Source organism: Protopterus annectens, chromosome 2.part0 (assembly GCF_019279795.1).
Source record: "Protopterus annectens isolate FY-2018-M chromosome 2.part0, PAN1.0, whole genome shotgun sequence".
NCBI classification, from domain to species: Eukaryota; Metazoa; Chordata; order Ceratodontiformes; family Protopteridae; genus Protopterus; species Protopterus annectens.
In genome coordinates, this window is record NC_056728.1 from 1,948,218,001 (window position 1) to 1,948,233,965 (window position 15,965).

At 35.9% G+C, this 15,965-nt stretch overlaps 1 protein-coding gene across 1 annotated transcript in view; it reads right to left on the reverse strand.

Annotated features, from left to right (window-relative positions):
* Nucleotides 1-15,965, reverse strand: part of MYOM2 (myomesin 2) — a 688,720-nt gene that overhangs the window by 13,586 nt on the left and 659,169 nt on the right. Inside the window, exon 36 of the mRNA XM_044061901.1 lies at nucleotides 11,715-11,770. Within this exon, the coding sequence (XP_043917836.1) occupies nucleotides 11,715-11,770 (56 nt within the window). The remainder of the gene's footprint in view (nucleotides 1-11,714; nucleotides 11,771-15,965) is intronic.

The following is a 15,965-nucleotide window of genomic DNA, read 5'->3' on the forward strand; positions in this document are numbered from 1 at the left end:
GGGCTGGAGTGACTGCTGGTAACTCCCAATATGACTGTAGGCTGTAAAGGATTTGCAGGTCTTATGATTTCAATGCTACCATTCATTGATTTTGATAGTATGACGTACATGAAAATATAAGATACTTTATGAGAAAAATGACCTTCTTTTGAACCTGAGCTGTTTATTATGCACTGCCAAATCATGACATGTTATAGTCTTATAGCCCTGTTTTATAACTATGGTTTTCACTTAGAATCTAACCATTCCACTTTGATACGTAAATGCATCTATCAAGACTAAAGATATTTCACTCTTGTAGGATGTCTTGATCAGAATTCTGTTGAAGTCCATGCACCACTGATGTTCATATCTTTTGAACTACCTGTATCTTATCTATAACCCTGAAAACACAAGGTCTCACAAGCTTCAATACATTCTCCATATTGGGTTGAACTAATTTTTTTTGTTTTCTACTGGAGACACCTCTATGCATGTACCCCATACCTCTCAACTGTTCAGATTTTAGCAGAACGTCCACACTTTGGCCTCATATTTTTGGTCAATTTTTTGTAAAATTGCATTTTTCTGGCAAATTAGTAGTAAATCATTAAAGATTGAAGTTAGAAAATAATGACAGACATTTGAGTTTCAGACTTCATATCCTTCAGGAAATTCACATTAATGCAAAACATGTTATTCTATCAACTTTCTAAGTTTGTAAGAGCAATATTTAAAAAATGTCCCTGTTTTGGGGCCTTTGTCCCACTTTTATTTATGGCTTTGTCCAGATTTCTTGCTCTAATAGGTTGAGAGGCATGATGCACACAGGTGTTTTACTAGATACCTCTGCTGTGTTGTACAATAGACTGCTTATTCTGTGCCATCTGAGGTAAAATCATGTCCCTTTACAGCTTTATTGTTACTTGTTCCTTCAACTACCACTAACCATCCATACTCCACTTGCATTATTCTGGATTACGTTTAAGTTCTTTATTTCTATCAATTTTCAAGAAGTTTATATCACCCACTGCAGACTATATTTAACTACTTTTGCTCATTGTATATAAAAGGCACTCTCTATAAAATGGTTTCATATATTTCTAGGACATATGCAAAGTACAGCTCTCACTTAATTAGCAAGAAAGCATCTTCCATCTGTACAACTAGATCCAGGTGTAACAGAGCACCAGAATAGATTACTTTCATGAGAAAAAGAATATTTACTGTGATGCAGTTTCCAGAAAAAAGGTAAAATAACGTTTATTACACAGAAATGCACAGTGTACAAATGTCTGGGTATTTATTTAACACAGTTTTAGTACCTTCAAATTGCACTGACGGCTGGATATTCAGTCTCAACTGATTTGAGTGCTCTAGTTTTTAAATATTATGTTGACCTTAATTTGACCCTACTTACAATTGCCTATATACTTATAATTACATCAACTTTGTCTTATAAAATTTTCTGAAAAACAGATTCTTGCACAATCACCCAGCAATATATATATTGCAAGTTTATAGAGCTAAATATAAGTAAATTACATAATTTCAAATAAGGCACTAGAAGTCTGTACTTCCACAAACTATGCTTTAATTTTGCAATATTTAGAATAACAGAAAATATCATATTTAATAAATATTGTTTTAGTATTAATTTTGAACCTTACAAATAAATATAAATATATAAATAATGGATATGATATCATATCATACCACCTCCATGGTGACTCATTCAATGCCCTGCCTTCCTGAAGACAATCCACCCCCATGCATCCCCAGCCTCTGCCAGAGATCAGCTTCAAGGTGCATCTGAGTGCATGCCATACCCCCCCCCCTCAAACAAAAGGCAGGTCCATCCTTCAGTATACATGCCTGAGCTGCTAACTGAACTAAGGTCACTTTGGCTAGAGTCAGACTGTTACCCTTTTAAGCCACAGTGCTGGATTAACCCACTTTTTCCTTTCTATGTTGATAGATGCATTGCACCTCATGCCAACAACTAATGGGCATAAGGCAATGATGCTCATACTGGATACAGTACCATTCTATGGCAGAATATACACTGCCATTCACTGTCATGCTACACCATACCAGTGGGCAATTTTGAAGACTTCTAATTCACCTACTACATGTCTGTCTGCACCAGGAGATATGCTCTAACTCAAATTTATTTCAACTAGGAAACACGGGCCAAAAGCAATGAAGTTCAATAAAAGCAACTTATATTAGAAAACAGCAAAGTTTTACTTCTTCCTGCCCTTAAATCTGTTGAAAGACATAAAAGGGTATGCAGAGCATATATCAGACAAAACTAAAGATGTACATAATAAACTTAATGTAAATTAACTTAACATCCATTGGCAACATAATGACTACAATTAGCACATATAACTGTTCTCCTGCTTGTGCTAATATCCCTTCAGTTAGTGGAAACATCCCTTTAGCTTCTTAAAATACACCATATTTCCCATTTTGCCTCTTAGAAATTCACTCAAAATCCAAAATTCCTAAGGATGACATTTTCTATCCTTGGTAAGCTTTAGTCCACATTTTCATCCCATCAATGACTATAGGCATTCTACCCAAACAATTTAAACACAGTTCATTAATATTTCTGTCCAAACATTCTAGTGCAAAATTCCATTCAGACTATGACCAATTTCTAACTTACTTTGAATCTCCAATATATTCAAAAATGAATCTGTAAACAACTCATAATATATATTAAAGATTACAGCATACTAACAGATACACTGCAAGGCTTTGGTTAAAGATTTGGCATAGTGGCTGAAACTCGAAGGTAACATTTATGACAAATAATGGTAAGAATAACAAACTAATCTTACCACGTATGCTGATGACATCCCACATATAAGTTCTGATTTGTGAGTTAGAAATATGCAAGCCAAACTATAGTCAGACTTCAGCTCTCTACAGAATTGTATAACCCAAAGTAACTTAATTAATCTCAAGCAATTATGGATTTTGCTACCCTTCAAAATACAAAATATTGTATCCTTCATCTTAAAGGTCCTGCTAAACAATACATTCAAAAAAGTCAGTGAACATAAATACTTTTTTTTTTCTCTTGGTTTCAAATATCTCTTTTAGAACACATACAAAAAAAAGTACTTTGCAAAGTTTTTTTCTTCAACTGAAGCTTACCTGCAGGGTTTACATTGTTCTACCCCCTGAAGCTAGGACATTCCTAACCAGGAGACTCCTGTTTCCTAAACTGGAATATGACCTACCACTCATTTTCCCTGTTATCTGTATTATCCCTATACTCTTCTCATAATACTGCCCTAGTCAGACTGCAGTCAACACCGCATGAAAATTAATTTATTTAGCAGATGCAGACAGCCATCATTGTACTCTTTTTAGTAAAGGTAGCTGGTTACCAGTCACAATTAGGGCATTCAGTTACTACCTCCCTTCCTAAGTAAAATCATAATGCATAGCCTGCCATTTCCTGTAGACTTGTAGTAAGATTCACTTCATCTTACAATCAAAGAAAAGCACTGCCACAGAAGAGAAAAAAGCATTTCCTAAATGATGCCAAACCTGTTAGAATGTATATTTAATGATATTGTAATGACAACCACTTGTATTTTTTCAAAATAAGCTCAAAAAATATTTTAATGAATACAAATGCATGTGTTTAAATGTAGAACAGAATCTACAATGTATATCAAAGTCCAAATTATGCAATCATATTCTTGTAATAGTGGATGTATATGTAGTCACATTTTGCAGAAATGTTAGATTGTTTCTTATATTTATCTACTTTATCTTTTGTATTAAATGTTAGATTGCTTCTTATATTTATCTACTTTATCTTTTGTAGTAAATGTCATATTTTTATATTCTTATGCATTTCTGAAAAAAGCATTCACATTACTTTACAAAAATAGAAGGCAATTCAGGCTTATGGATGAAGACCATAAAGACTCCCAATATGAATTATAAAACTCTTCTTTATTCAAAAAAACTCAAAAGGAATGAACGCTTTCAGCCAGATTAACTGGACTTCATCAGATAACATCATTATGTTACTTTATTTCTAGCTATATTTGTTGTGTAATATTTGCTCTCATGAGATAGTGTAAAAATGTGAAATAATTGTTCTAATGTGAGCCCAAGTTGTGGCAAGAAAGGGTCCTTGACCCAGTTCACCTATCTTGTTTTCAGATAAATAAAATAAATAAACAAACCACGTCTACAGTGAACAAAAAAATAAAAGGTCTGAATGTTATCAACCAAAGGTATTTATGTTCATAAATATGCATGGTTTTGTCATATTCTAACAGAATATTAAAATGCAATGTCAATAGAATAGACATAGAGTCTACCCTTCAATATTATAATGCACTGTCTGTTGTTTCTTTCAGTGGAAATTTAGCTAGACTAAATTTAAATTTAAATTTAGACTGACTAGCATAAAGTTATCTACATGGCTAAAATTGAATAAGTAAAATGTAAATGGACTGGGGTTGTGCAGCACAAGGAAACCCTCTGAATGCTAGGCATATTTATAAGTAAAGAAAAGAAATAGAAAATATATAACTCACTGGAGATTTGTGGCATAGACCTGAAAGGTGAGGCTATGGAGGTGTTTGAACTCAAAGGACTTGGGTAAGATAATGCAGATATCAGGAAATATTACTTTACAGAGATGCTGAAATTATACCTGAAAGCACTACAGCAGGGATTAGTAGTGTGCACATATATGTGTGTCATGAAAGGAGCCTAGTTCCACTGTAAAAAGGGTAAGGAATGCTCATTATTGTTATAGGCACCTTGATGGAGAATGCTGTTCATCCACTCATTTCTGCACGTTCATTCTTGTGCTTGTACAAAAGTATGGCAACAGCTTTTAGGACAGGTGCACAGCAACCTCTCCCAAAGAAGAATATTTTGGCAGTGTGCAATTTTGTGTTGAAACAATATCATCATTTAGGCAGCATGCAAAACTCTGAAATGCAGGTTACAACTAATTTTTCTGTTCATAATATGTGGCAATAGACTGGGAATGATGGTAAAGCTCCAAAACTAAGAAAAGAATAAACTTTTTATAGTGAAATTTGTATGCAAGAACATGGCTACAACAAGCTTTTTTTATAATGAGGTTCTTATTTATCGACTTTGCCGTCATGACTAAACAAACCTTATTCAACCACACATAATGCAAACATCGAATAACTGTGAGGGAAATAAACTAGCATATTTTAACTCTGTAACACACATACTTTGTGCTACCATATAAATGATAGCAAGATGTGAAGTGAGTGAACAACTACCCAGCACCCATAAAGCTGTTAGACACTTCATGCTATTCTTATCTACCTGTGAAAGTTAAGTCATAACACAGGCCACTAAAAAAATCACATCAGAGAAAAAGAGGAGCACGTTATTACTTTTCATTGGAATACTTCTTCCTTTGCCAGACTCCATACAGTTAGCAATAAAGGTTCTCTGTATAGGCTTAATTCAGTTCTTCAGTGATGTATACACACTTAAACAAGTTTATTTTTTATGAAGAAAGGAACAAGACTAAATCTGAGGACAAACATTATAGCATTAATTGCCTTGTATCATGAACCAAAAAGTTACTCAGATCTAAACAGGTTATGATGACAGTTTTTTTTTTCATATCAGTTGATAATTCAGCCTGATTTTTAGCAGGAAAGTGTAATAAGAAACATTTGATTAGCATTGTTGTACATGCAGAAATACCTTTGGAGACAACAAACATCTTTTTGCTATAGTTCTATTTCTGGGGATGAGCTAACACTAAATATCTATTATTAGGTATTATCTCTTCTCACGGCTCCCACCCTGAAAGGCTCTCACAGTTAGAAGGACTGCATCCAGTTGGGCATTTTTAAACAATAAAAAAACGGATAGCCACACTGGTCTATCCTCAATAAAAAACTTAACTAAGTTTATTATTTTTTCTTAAGTCTTTCTGCTTAAACTGTTTAATTCAACCATACTGAGTCAACAGCACCAAACTTCCCAGCCCTTAAATAAGGCTCCTAATGCGAAAAGGTTCCACCAAATTGTACCGTTAAAAGTGCTGTCTGTGTTTAAAAGCAGAACATAGATTAGAATTTAAAGCAAGAAAAAAGCAAGTTCCACCAAATTGTATGGTTAAAGTTGCTGTCTGTGTTTAAATCAGAACATAGATTAGAATTTAAAGCAAGTAAGAAAGCAAGAAAAAAGCCTCTTACTTTAATCACAGGCACTGAGGATTCCTCTGGTATGGTTAAGCCCCACTCTGCTCACCCTCTGGGCTTCCTTCCCACCCCTCCCTGCCCCATATTCCCATCCGCCCTCAGTACTTCTGAATTTATAATCCCTCAGCCACACCCCCTCCCCCTCCTTCGCCAACCATTAACAGGAATTTGTTTATAACCCACCCCTTCCACTATCTTCCCACCTACTATTACACCTAGGTTGCCTACCTACCAGGAGTATATTCCCCCCATTATGTCTCTAATACTTACTAAGTCTTCTAGAATACCACCTCTACTCTACACCCTACCTTTACTAATCACCCTATATTCTCTCACCATCTATGAAAACCAATCGCATATAGGTTTCAACAATCCCAAATGCCTTGCTACCACCCCAGTCCTTTCAATCCATTCTGCCTACTCATTCATGTCTATTGATGCCAACTCCTTTACCCCTGCTAACACCCACCCAGTTATACCCAGATATGTTAACACCAAAACTAAATACTACCAAAAACTGATAAATAAATTTCTAAAGCTCATAGCTAGTTTGCCCCACACCCTTGCTGTTGATGGGGATATCCACCCCAACCCTTGACCACCATCCCCAGATAACACTAACTTGAATCATAACAGCCCAAACATAAGACAAAGCCTAAACATACCCCTCCCCCCAACTCACTATTGACCTGCCACTTAAACATTAGAAGCATCAACAATAAGGTCCACAACCTCCATGCCCTCCTGACAACCTACTCCCCCGACATACTTTGTTTCACCGAAACATGGTTAGAACCAACTACACCAGATAATGAAATTCTACCTCCAGGGTATAATATACTCAGGCTAGATCATACTACCAGGAAAGGGGGAGAGGTTGCTGTTCTCTATAAAACCACCCTAAATGTTACTCTAAACAACCTTCAACTACCTATATTTAACAAAGCAGAAATTATAATTTCCAAACTAAAAATAAATAAAAACAAATGTATAAACATAGTATGTGTTTATATTTCCCCCAGGTAATAACTCAGGGACCCTAGAAGACATTGTCTACTGGCAATCCAATGCCTACCTCCAAGAGACCATTGTTCTAGGGAACCTCAATATAGATTGGTACACCTGCACTGCAGAGACCCCAACCACCCACATAAACTTAGATGGTTTTACACAAAACTATAACCTCCCCTACTAGGATCCGCAAGCCTAACAATAAAAAAGTATCCTAGACTGGATACTAATTATTAGCCTCCACCACATGTACAAATCAGGTACTCTCCCTTAAATCTAAGAGATAATTTCTTAATGTATACTATTAGGCATAATGTTGAATGTCCACATCTACCCACCTATAAAACAATAAGAAATAACAAACTTCAACCTTAATAAATTCTTAGAAGAACTTAAATTATGCAGTTGGTCAATTCTAAAACAACTACCACTAGATGAGGCAGTAACGCACTTTAATAACAAATTCCTGGCATCCTTGACAGCAATGCACCTGCACACTCTATTAGAATTAAAACAAAAGTTGCCCCTGGCTCACTAAAGAAACCACACTAAAGATCATCCAAAGAAATAATGCATGGAACACCTAACAATCATCTAAAGCCCCACAAGATCAACTCACATTTTGACAATATAGGAATATTACAAAAAAATCCATATTACTAGACCAAAAAAAACTATTTCTGCCATCTACAGCAGAAACACCACAACAAACCACAGAAGTTCTGGGCAAGTATTAACAAAGTCCTCCACCAGGGCAATCCACAACTCCAACCCCCTCAGCCTCAACACAAAAATCACCACAGTCCATTGCCAACACCTTCAACATATTTTTTACAGAAACCATCCAGGCCCTTGCTAGCAAACTTAAACCCACTTGTCCTAATGCTGAAATCCCTAAACCCAATTACATTTTCTCCTTTAGCTTCCAAAAAGTTCCGACTTCACTCATTAGAGCCCTAATTAAAAACCTCAAACCAACCACCCTTTCAGCTGATCTCCTTCCTGCAGACTACCTGCAAAAAGCTGCTGATGTTATAGCATACCCTGCCTCTATTTTGATAAACAGAACCATAATTGAAGCCTCTATCCATAGTGGCCTCTATCAATAGTATCCATAGTACATAGAAAAGTGTATCCATAAACAACTCTTACACTACCTTATTCAACATAATCTTCTGGCCAACTCCCAGCATGGATTTAGACCACAGCACAGTACCACCTCAGCCCTCCTCTTCTTTTCTCATGTTATAAATTCCAGCTGTAACAACAAAAAACTATCTTCTGCCCTGTGTCTCAATCTTTTCAAGGCCTTCGACATGGTTAATCAACAGCTACTCTTACTTACCCTAAATAAAATATTCCTAAACAACCATGCCATACAATGGTTTCATCTTATCTTAGTGGAAGACAGCAGGCTGTCCTTTGGCAGTACAAACTCTCCACCCTTCTCCCCATTAGCTTTGGTGTCCTTCAAGGCGTCATATTAGGTCCCCTTCTTTTTTCCTTCTTTATCAATGACCTCCACACTGTAATCCCAGATGAAACCTGCATACAATATGCCAACGACTCCATACTGACTTGCTCAGCCTCTACCCCTCAGATCTCCTTAGTTTAACTCAGAAAACCTTTAATACAGTGGAAAACTGGATCTTTAATCAACAGCTGATATTAAACTCTAATAAAACAAAGCTATTGCTCTTCTCCACTACTCGCAAATCCTCTCAGCCTTCATTTACTATAACATCTAGCAATGGGACCATAATCTCACCAGATATATATACCAAACTCATGGGTGTTATAATAGACAACAACCTCAAATATGACATGCATGTAAACCAAACTATTAAAACAGTTAATAAAAAACTTGGCTCCCTATACAAAAACAAACCTTTTCTCACCAGTCTGGCTAGGACTGCCATTGCCCATACCCGTCTGCTTTCAACTCTACTCTATGCCTCACCAATACTCACTAACCTGAACAAAACTGATCTCAGCAAACTCTCTAGCTGCTACAATCAAATTGCCAGTTTGCCACAGGAACTCCCTACAGGACACACCATTGTCAAAATTTAAACTTCTTACGATGGCTAGAACTCCCCAGGCTAATTCTATATAATCAACTTACTGTAGCATTCAAGGTTATTAACCATTCAGAAAAAACGCCCTCACTTAAAAATATTATCCATCCCTACAAAACCGCTAGGTCACTTCATTCCACTATAAAACTTTTGGTTCAATCTGTTAAAGCTAACAACCTATCTGGATAATCTTTGTTTGCAAATTCAGTAGGCAAAACCCGGAATTCGCTCCCATCTGACCTTACTCTAACCCCCCCCCCCTTAATCAGTTCAAAAAAAAAATGGAACCCAGTATTTTAAAACTCACTAGTTATGTCCTTGTTCTAACCCTGACTAAAGCCTCATCTACTTCCATATCCTTGCAATTTTTTATTCACTGCGACTAAGCTCTTACACTAAAAGGTTTGAAAAAAGAAACTGTAACATCTTTGCAAATACTCTGTGTATAAGCTGCACCTATAGGTTTGATAAGAGAAACTGTAACATATTTGTATATATTTCTGAATATAAACTGTATTCTTCATTGGCTTGAAATGTGAGACTGTAACTTGCATGTTAATACAATATGTTTGTGCATATACTGTAACTTGCTTGTCTTTATCTGTTTGTAAGTTTGGAGCTTTTCTCCCCGGGTCTCTGCTGAAAATGAACATGTATCCAATCGGACTATCCTGGTCAACAAATGCAAAATAAATAATAAAAAAAGTACAGTTACGTTTCCAAGTAGGCCAAAAGCATTTCCCAACTTGCATGCACATCATGTGCATTTGATTTTTCAGGGAGTAATGCACATCAGGACATGATTTCAATAAGGGTAATGCAAACTTTGGGGCTTGTTTAATGTGCAGGTGGTCCCTGGTCGGGGAATAGTGCAAGCAGTGGGAGTGTAGAACAGCACAATGTTTATGGGCCTTTAAAGATAACTTGATGCAATACTCTACAGGACTATAGGTCTGTTGCTCCACAGAGTTTTAGATTTTCTTATTCTCAAATTCTCTAATTTCCTTCTTAGCAGCTCAGTCTGTATGGCTACTACAACCTTCTGCTCTTGATAGGTTTGCATCAGAATAGAAGAGTCTATAGCATTTTACATCACTAGAGCTGCTGGCTTTTATTGTTAACTACGGGCCCTTAATGAGCCAAGAAGTATCTTTATTTAGAAGATCAAAACCCACCTCAGGTATAACATTCTACAATCTGATGACTACTAGACCACTGGGAGAACTTTGCCCGAAGCAGTAAGAACCACAAACTAATAATAGAAGTGGTATTACATCAGTATCATAACTGCATGAGAATTATGACACTGCAGTGCAACGTTTTTATTGTTGTGTTGATAGCACCCCCTTCGCTAGTATGTGAAGTATATCCTAGGGTGACTTTGGCATGTCTTAGTAATCCAGCTAAGCCCTCTTATGTACACATTCATGGTTATGTCCATGTTTATTTTTTGTTCATGTTAGTGAGCTGCACCAACAGATGTTAGATATCTGAATATTTTTAGTTAACTTTCAATGTAAGTTATATGCATTTATCTTTATTGCACTGTCATGGCATGTTTTTGTTCTGGAAGTAATGCAATCAAAGCACTATAACGAAATAGGTTGGGTGGCATGATTCCCAATGCAAATAGTATGTATTGGAAGCTAAAACTTCCATTTATTAGAAAGAATAATATGATTGGGTCTCTGATCACACCTATGTGTTGTGTATTATCAATATTCATTCAATAACTTCAACAGTGATGTCTCAGTTGAATAACATCTTAGTTATGTTTGAAGAAGCTTAACCTAATCTCTAAAGTAAACTTATTTTTGCAGACTTCAGTCATAAATACCATTTGTAAAATGTGACAATCTGATATACAAACATAACCTTGAACAGCAAGCAATGCTTTATACATATTCTTTTTGAAAATCATATATATAAATTCACTCTAGTTGAAATACTGGTTTGATACTGTTTTAGGACATCATTTCTACCTGTGTAGAGTATGAAAAAGTAAACTTTAAATATTTGTGCAGATATTTTAAAGGCCAGTAATACCTATAACGCTGTGCAATCTTAAATAGATATGAAGATGCAGCCTCATTCCAGGTCTCAAATAAAAATAGTCAAAAGACTGGGCTGCTTGTTGGGTAAACAAATGTAAAACAAATAAAAATAAATACATTATTACTTGTATATGATAATGAAAACAAGAAAACACATGCAAAGTTTGAGAAGAGAAATATTCCATGTTATATGCAACCACCAAATGTAGTGGAAAATAGTAGACTTTATTAAGTTGCTGCTATTCTATGTAGATAAATGAGTACAAGGTAGAATATGAATAGCACATCAGCATACAAATGCTCAACTAGTACTTTCTGCTCACATTTTGTGAATACCACAATCTACTTACCTTGCCTTCCATGATAGTCACAACATCAGGCAGACCTCCTACAACTTTTCCACGATCTGGAATGTAAAATGAAAAGATTGGTGAGGAAGATCAACTAAGAATTAAATGATTAATGTACTTCAGAAGTCATATAATCTGATGGACAAAATGAAAATATTGTACTATATGGAAATATTGCACTATACTGCATTAGTACAAGTGACTGATACTTACAGTGTCGAACCCATCAGATAGGCAAGCTCAGACATCAAAATAAATTTTTTTGAAAAGCAAAATATAAATAGCAAGAGCTCGCAAAAGCCACATGCATATACAGATACATTTGGCATTGAAAGTGACTCTCTTTTAGATAGTATAAGTATACATTAACTGATTCTATAGACAGATAGCTCTTCTTCTTCTTTCGGCTTTTCCCAGTTAGGGGTCACCACAGCAGATCACTTGTCCGCTCATGATTGGCAGTGGAGTTTTACAGTGTTGAGTTGCCAGCCTGGTGCCCAACCTTTCACAGAAGGCACACACATGCACACACTCACACCTTTGGGATGTGGGAGGAAACCGGGGCACCCAGAGGAAACCCACGCGACCACAGGGAAGACATGCAGACTCTGCACAGAAGGCACCCCAGCCGAAGATCGAACCGGAGAACCTCTTGCTGTGAGGTGGCAACACTAACTGCTGCACCAAGCCGCAGATAACTATACATATAAATAAATAAATATATATATATATATATATATATATATATATATATATACACACACACACATATAGATATTTAAATATATTTATTGATCTATAGATAGGGAGATAGATATTTTTAAATATTTCCAATTAAGGTAAGTGAACTGTCCTGTTATTCTCCAAGGAGGAGTCTCTTGGACTCCTCAAGACTATTGTGAGGTGTTTAGGGAGTTTGCTCCATCCTCATTTGCTGTGCAACAGCAGAATTAGAACACATAATTTCTGGCAGGGTGTGTGGGGGTCTTGACTACTGCAGGTGGTCTCAGGGAGGGGACTGTCCTCTGCAAATAATGCTGTTGATTCACATTACTATTTTAAATGTTATTTAGGTGTTTCAGATGGATGTGATCACTGCAGCATCTTTCATCGTAGATAATGAAAGTGGCAAAAAGAATTCTTAGAAATGATACAAGAATGGTCCATTCCATCAAGAGCAATTTCAGTAAAACTATTCCGTTTGTTCAAGGTTGTACAATCCTGCAGTTAGTATATTTAAGGAAGAGTTATTTAGGGAAAGCCATTAGATGACAGACAGAAGGACAAAGCTCCCTCCAAAATTCATTGGCATCACCTGTTTTGAAGAGAATAATTTAATTGAAGTTTCCAACTTGATGAAATTGCTCGCAGGAAAATGGACCTAACCCATTCAAACACATGGTCAAATATCTGGCTACAGTACAAGTGAAACTCCAATTATAAGTCAATATTTTCTTCAGTGCAATTTATCATAACATCAGCAAGTGTCATAGCACCACTGTTTTTCTACTATCCACAACCAGAATAATCCTTAAGCATACTATCTCTGGGAGACATGTTAATATTGTAGTTGAGATCCCTACATTATTATTGAAACACAGAACATCAAGCAACTATACATCACTTCAAAGTCTTCTTTGGTGATTTTGTACAATATCAGCAAAACAACAGCAAGAGCTGCACTATCACCCTGGGAAGCTTTGACTGCTTTAAAGCCTTGACCTTGGGTAGGCCCTGAGTAAACCTCAAGTCCATACCGAAGGACAATGCTGAAAACAAAATAGGGCTAAAGTTAATAAGGGAAGTGATTTAGATCTAGTAGCAGTCGGCAGAGCTTAATTAAATCGCATTTAATTAATTAGTGATCATAATATCAAACAGGGCTACAGGTAATGTGTTTCTAAAAAATACCTACAGCAAATCTTGAACCATTAATTTCACTCTCCAGAGACAATACAGAGAAGTAGTATGCTAGTGAACAGTGCATGCAAAGTTGCTAAACGTATGTACTTCGTCTTTAGCACCATTCATGCTTTAGGGTCCAGTCTTATACATTCCATTCTGACTCTTGTTTTTTTCTTGATATTGTACAGAGTTGCTGACAAGAACATTCGACAAACTCTGTATGACAAATCGTTGTTCAATGTTCTGTGCTTCAGCAGTAATGTAGGAAGCCTTCTAATTCATCCACATAACCAAGGCTTCGGTCTTCATACAGCATTAACAGGCTAGTAAATTACTTTATGTTTAAAGCCTTGACATAAATGCCTTAAACTTGTTCTGAATCTGCTTACTGTGTCCCTCTTTCTGAATTCAGAAAGGACAGACTCTTCTGTACTCTTTTCCTGTAAATGCTGGTGCTCTTCAATGCTCACTGTTGCTATATCTATTTTTTGCTACTGTTATACATGCCTCCTGTGAAGTGTCACCTAGCATTGTATCATCGTTCTGTGGTAATTATCTGGCATCGTGGACCTCTGATCAGTTACCTTGACCTTACTGAAATTAATCTGCATAGTAATACCTGCCAACATAATTATAGATAGTCTGAAGACATGGGTTTGTGCAATGATATAAAAAAAGAAAAATAACAAAAAAAAAAAAAGAAAAAAACAATAAATGGCTGAAGAGATTTTTTCCTAACTGCTTAATATAAATTCCTCAGTATACGTCATTCATCTCACATACCTCCAAAAAATTTAATTCAAGTAGTAGAAGTTTGGCTAGTCCTTCACATCTTTAGCTGTTCATACTGACAATATCCTTTCCTAAACAAAAAAGATCCTATGCTGCTGGCATAATGCTTCCTCACTTGACCAAGGAAGCCAGCATTTCATTTAGCAAACTAGATCTTATTCACACTTTGAAATGTGGTCACCCATTTGTCTCTGATAATTTTACCAGAAATTAACATAGACGTAGCTGCTGGACAGTTCTCATACCACTATACTTCTTTGTCCACAGCTGAAGGGTATCCAGTTTTTTATAGGGCCACTCTGCAAATCTGTACAGTAAAGTTTAGGCTACAAAATACAATCAATCACTGTCCTCTTATAGTTGGAACAAAGTAGGGTTGCCACCTTTTCAAATGCCCAAAGTGGGACATTTTTGGTACAAACGTCAGATTTTGCAAGGCAAAACATACCCAAGGCCAGTACAAATGACAGAACTTCACTTTTTTGCCTAAATAAAAGCTTATTCTTGTAGCATTTTAGTTGCTTATTCTGTTTCTTATAACAATTAGGTGTTTCAGATACAGAATAATTGTTCTATGCAACTATTACATAAAATATAGTAAATATTTTTGTCTTAAAATCTCAGGACATTTGCAATTTTTTTAATTTTTTTGCAGGACACAACTGCCCAAAGAGGGACTGTCCCTCGCAAAGTGGGACAGGTGGTAACCCTAGAACAAAGCAGTTTATTAGTCTCTACCGTATCCCTTTCTTCCTCCACATCTACTGTTCACTGTGTTACTTCCACACATTATACACTCAGATGATGCACTACAGCCTTCTCCTTTATAAGACTAAGACTGTAGAATTTTTTTTACTCCTAAGTAAGAAAATTTCAGACTTTTAAATCTAGGCTAAAGCCGCTAAAGTTCATACTTGCACACTACAATTCCAACTCCAGGCTCTCCAAGTAACAGTTGTTTTTATTTTTATTCTCTACATTTAAAAAGTAGAATAATACAGGAGTGCAAATTATGAGGCTCCTAAACAATCTTCATTTCACAACATTACAGACATATTTAAGGATTTATTAAATAGCAGGGAAGGAAGAGTATGACAACTATAAAAAGGAAAAATGGACTAAAGTCAATAGACGACAAAAATTTGTAGGCAAAGAAGAACAGCTATAGTACCTAACTCTGTTTTAAGAAGACATTATATTGCTGTGTATATCTGATAGCTTATAAAGGAAACAATCTCAAAATGTTGCTGAAAAGAATGTTTATTAGATCTCTCACTTGAACTTATAAAGATCAACAAGGAGATGTAGGAAAACCTGTTTCTAATAATTCATAAGTGAAAATTTGTTAAAAATGATATGAGGCAGAAGTGATACCCCTTTAGTACGACAAAAGAAAAACTGGTGAAGAAAATGACTTACTTGCTATTTTGGATGTAGCAACAGTGAAATTATTGAATGTTGTGCTATTTTCCTTGCAAATCATTTTGCTTGCAACTGCAACAAATATTTAACCAATTACAAGAGAATAATAAATTATGTGCAAAAACCAAGAGA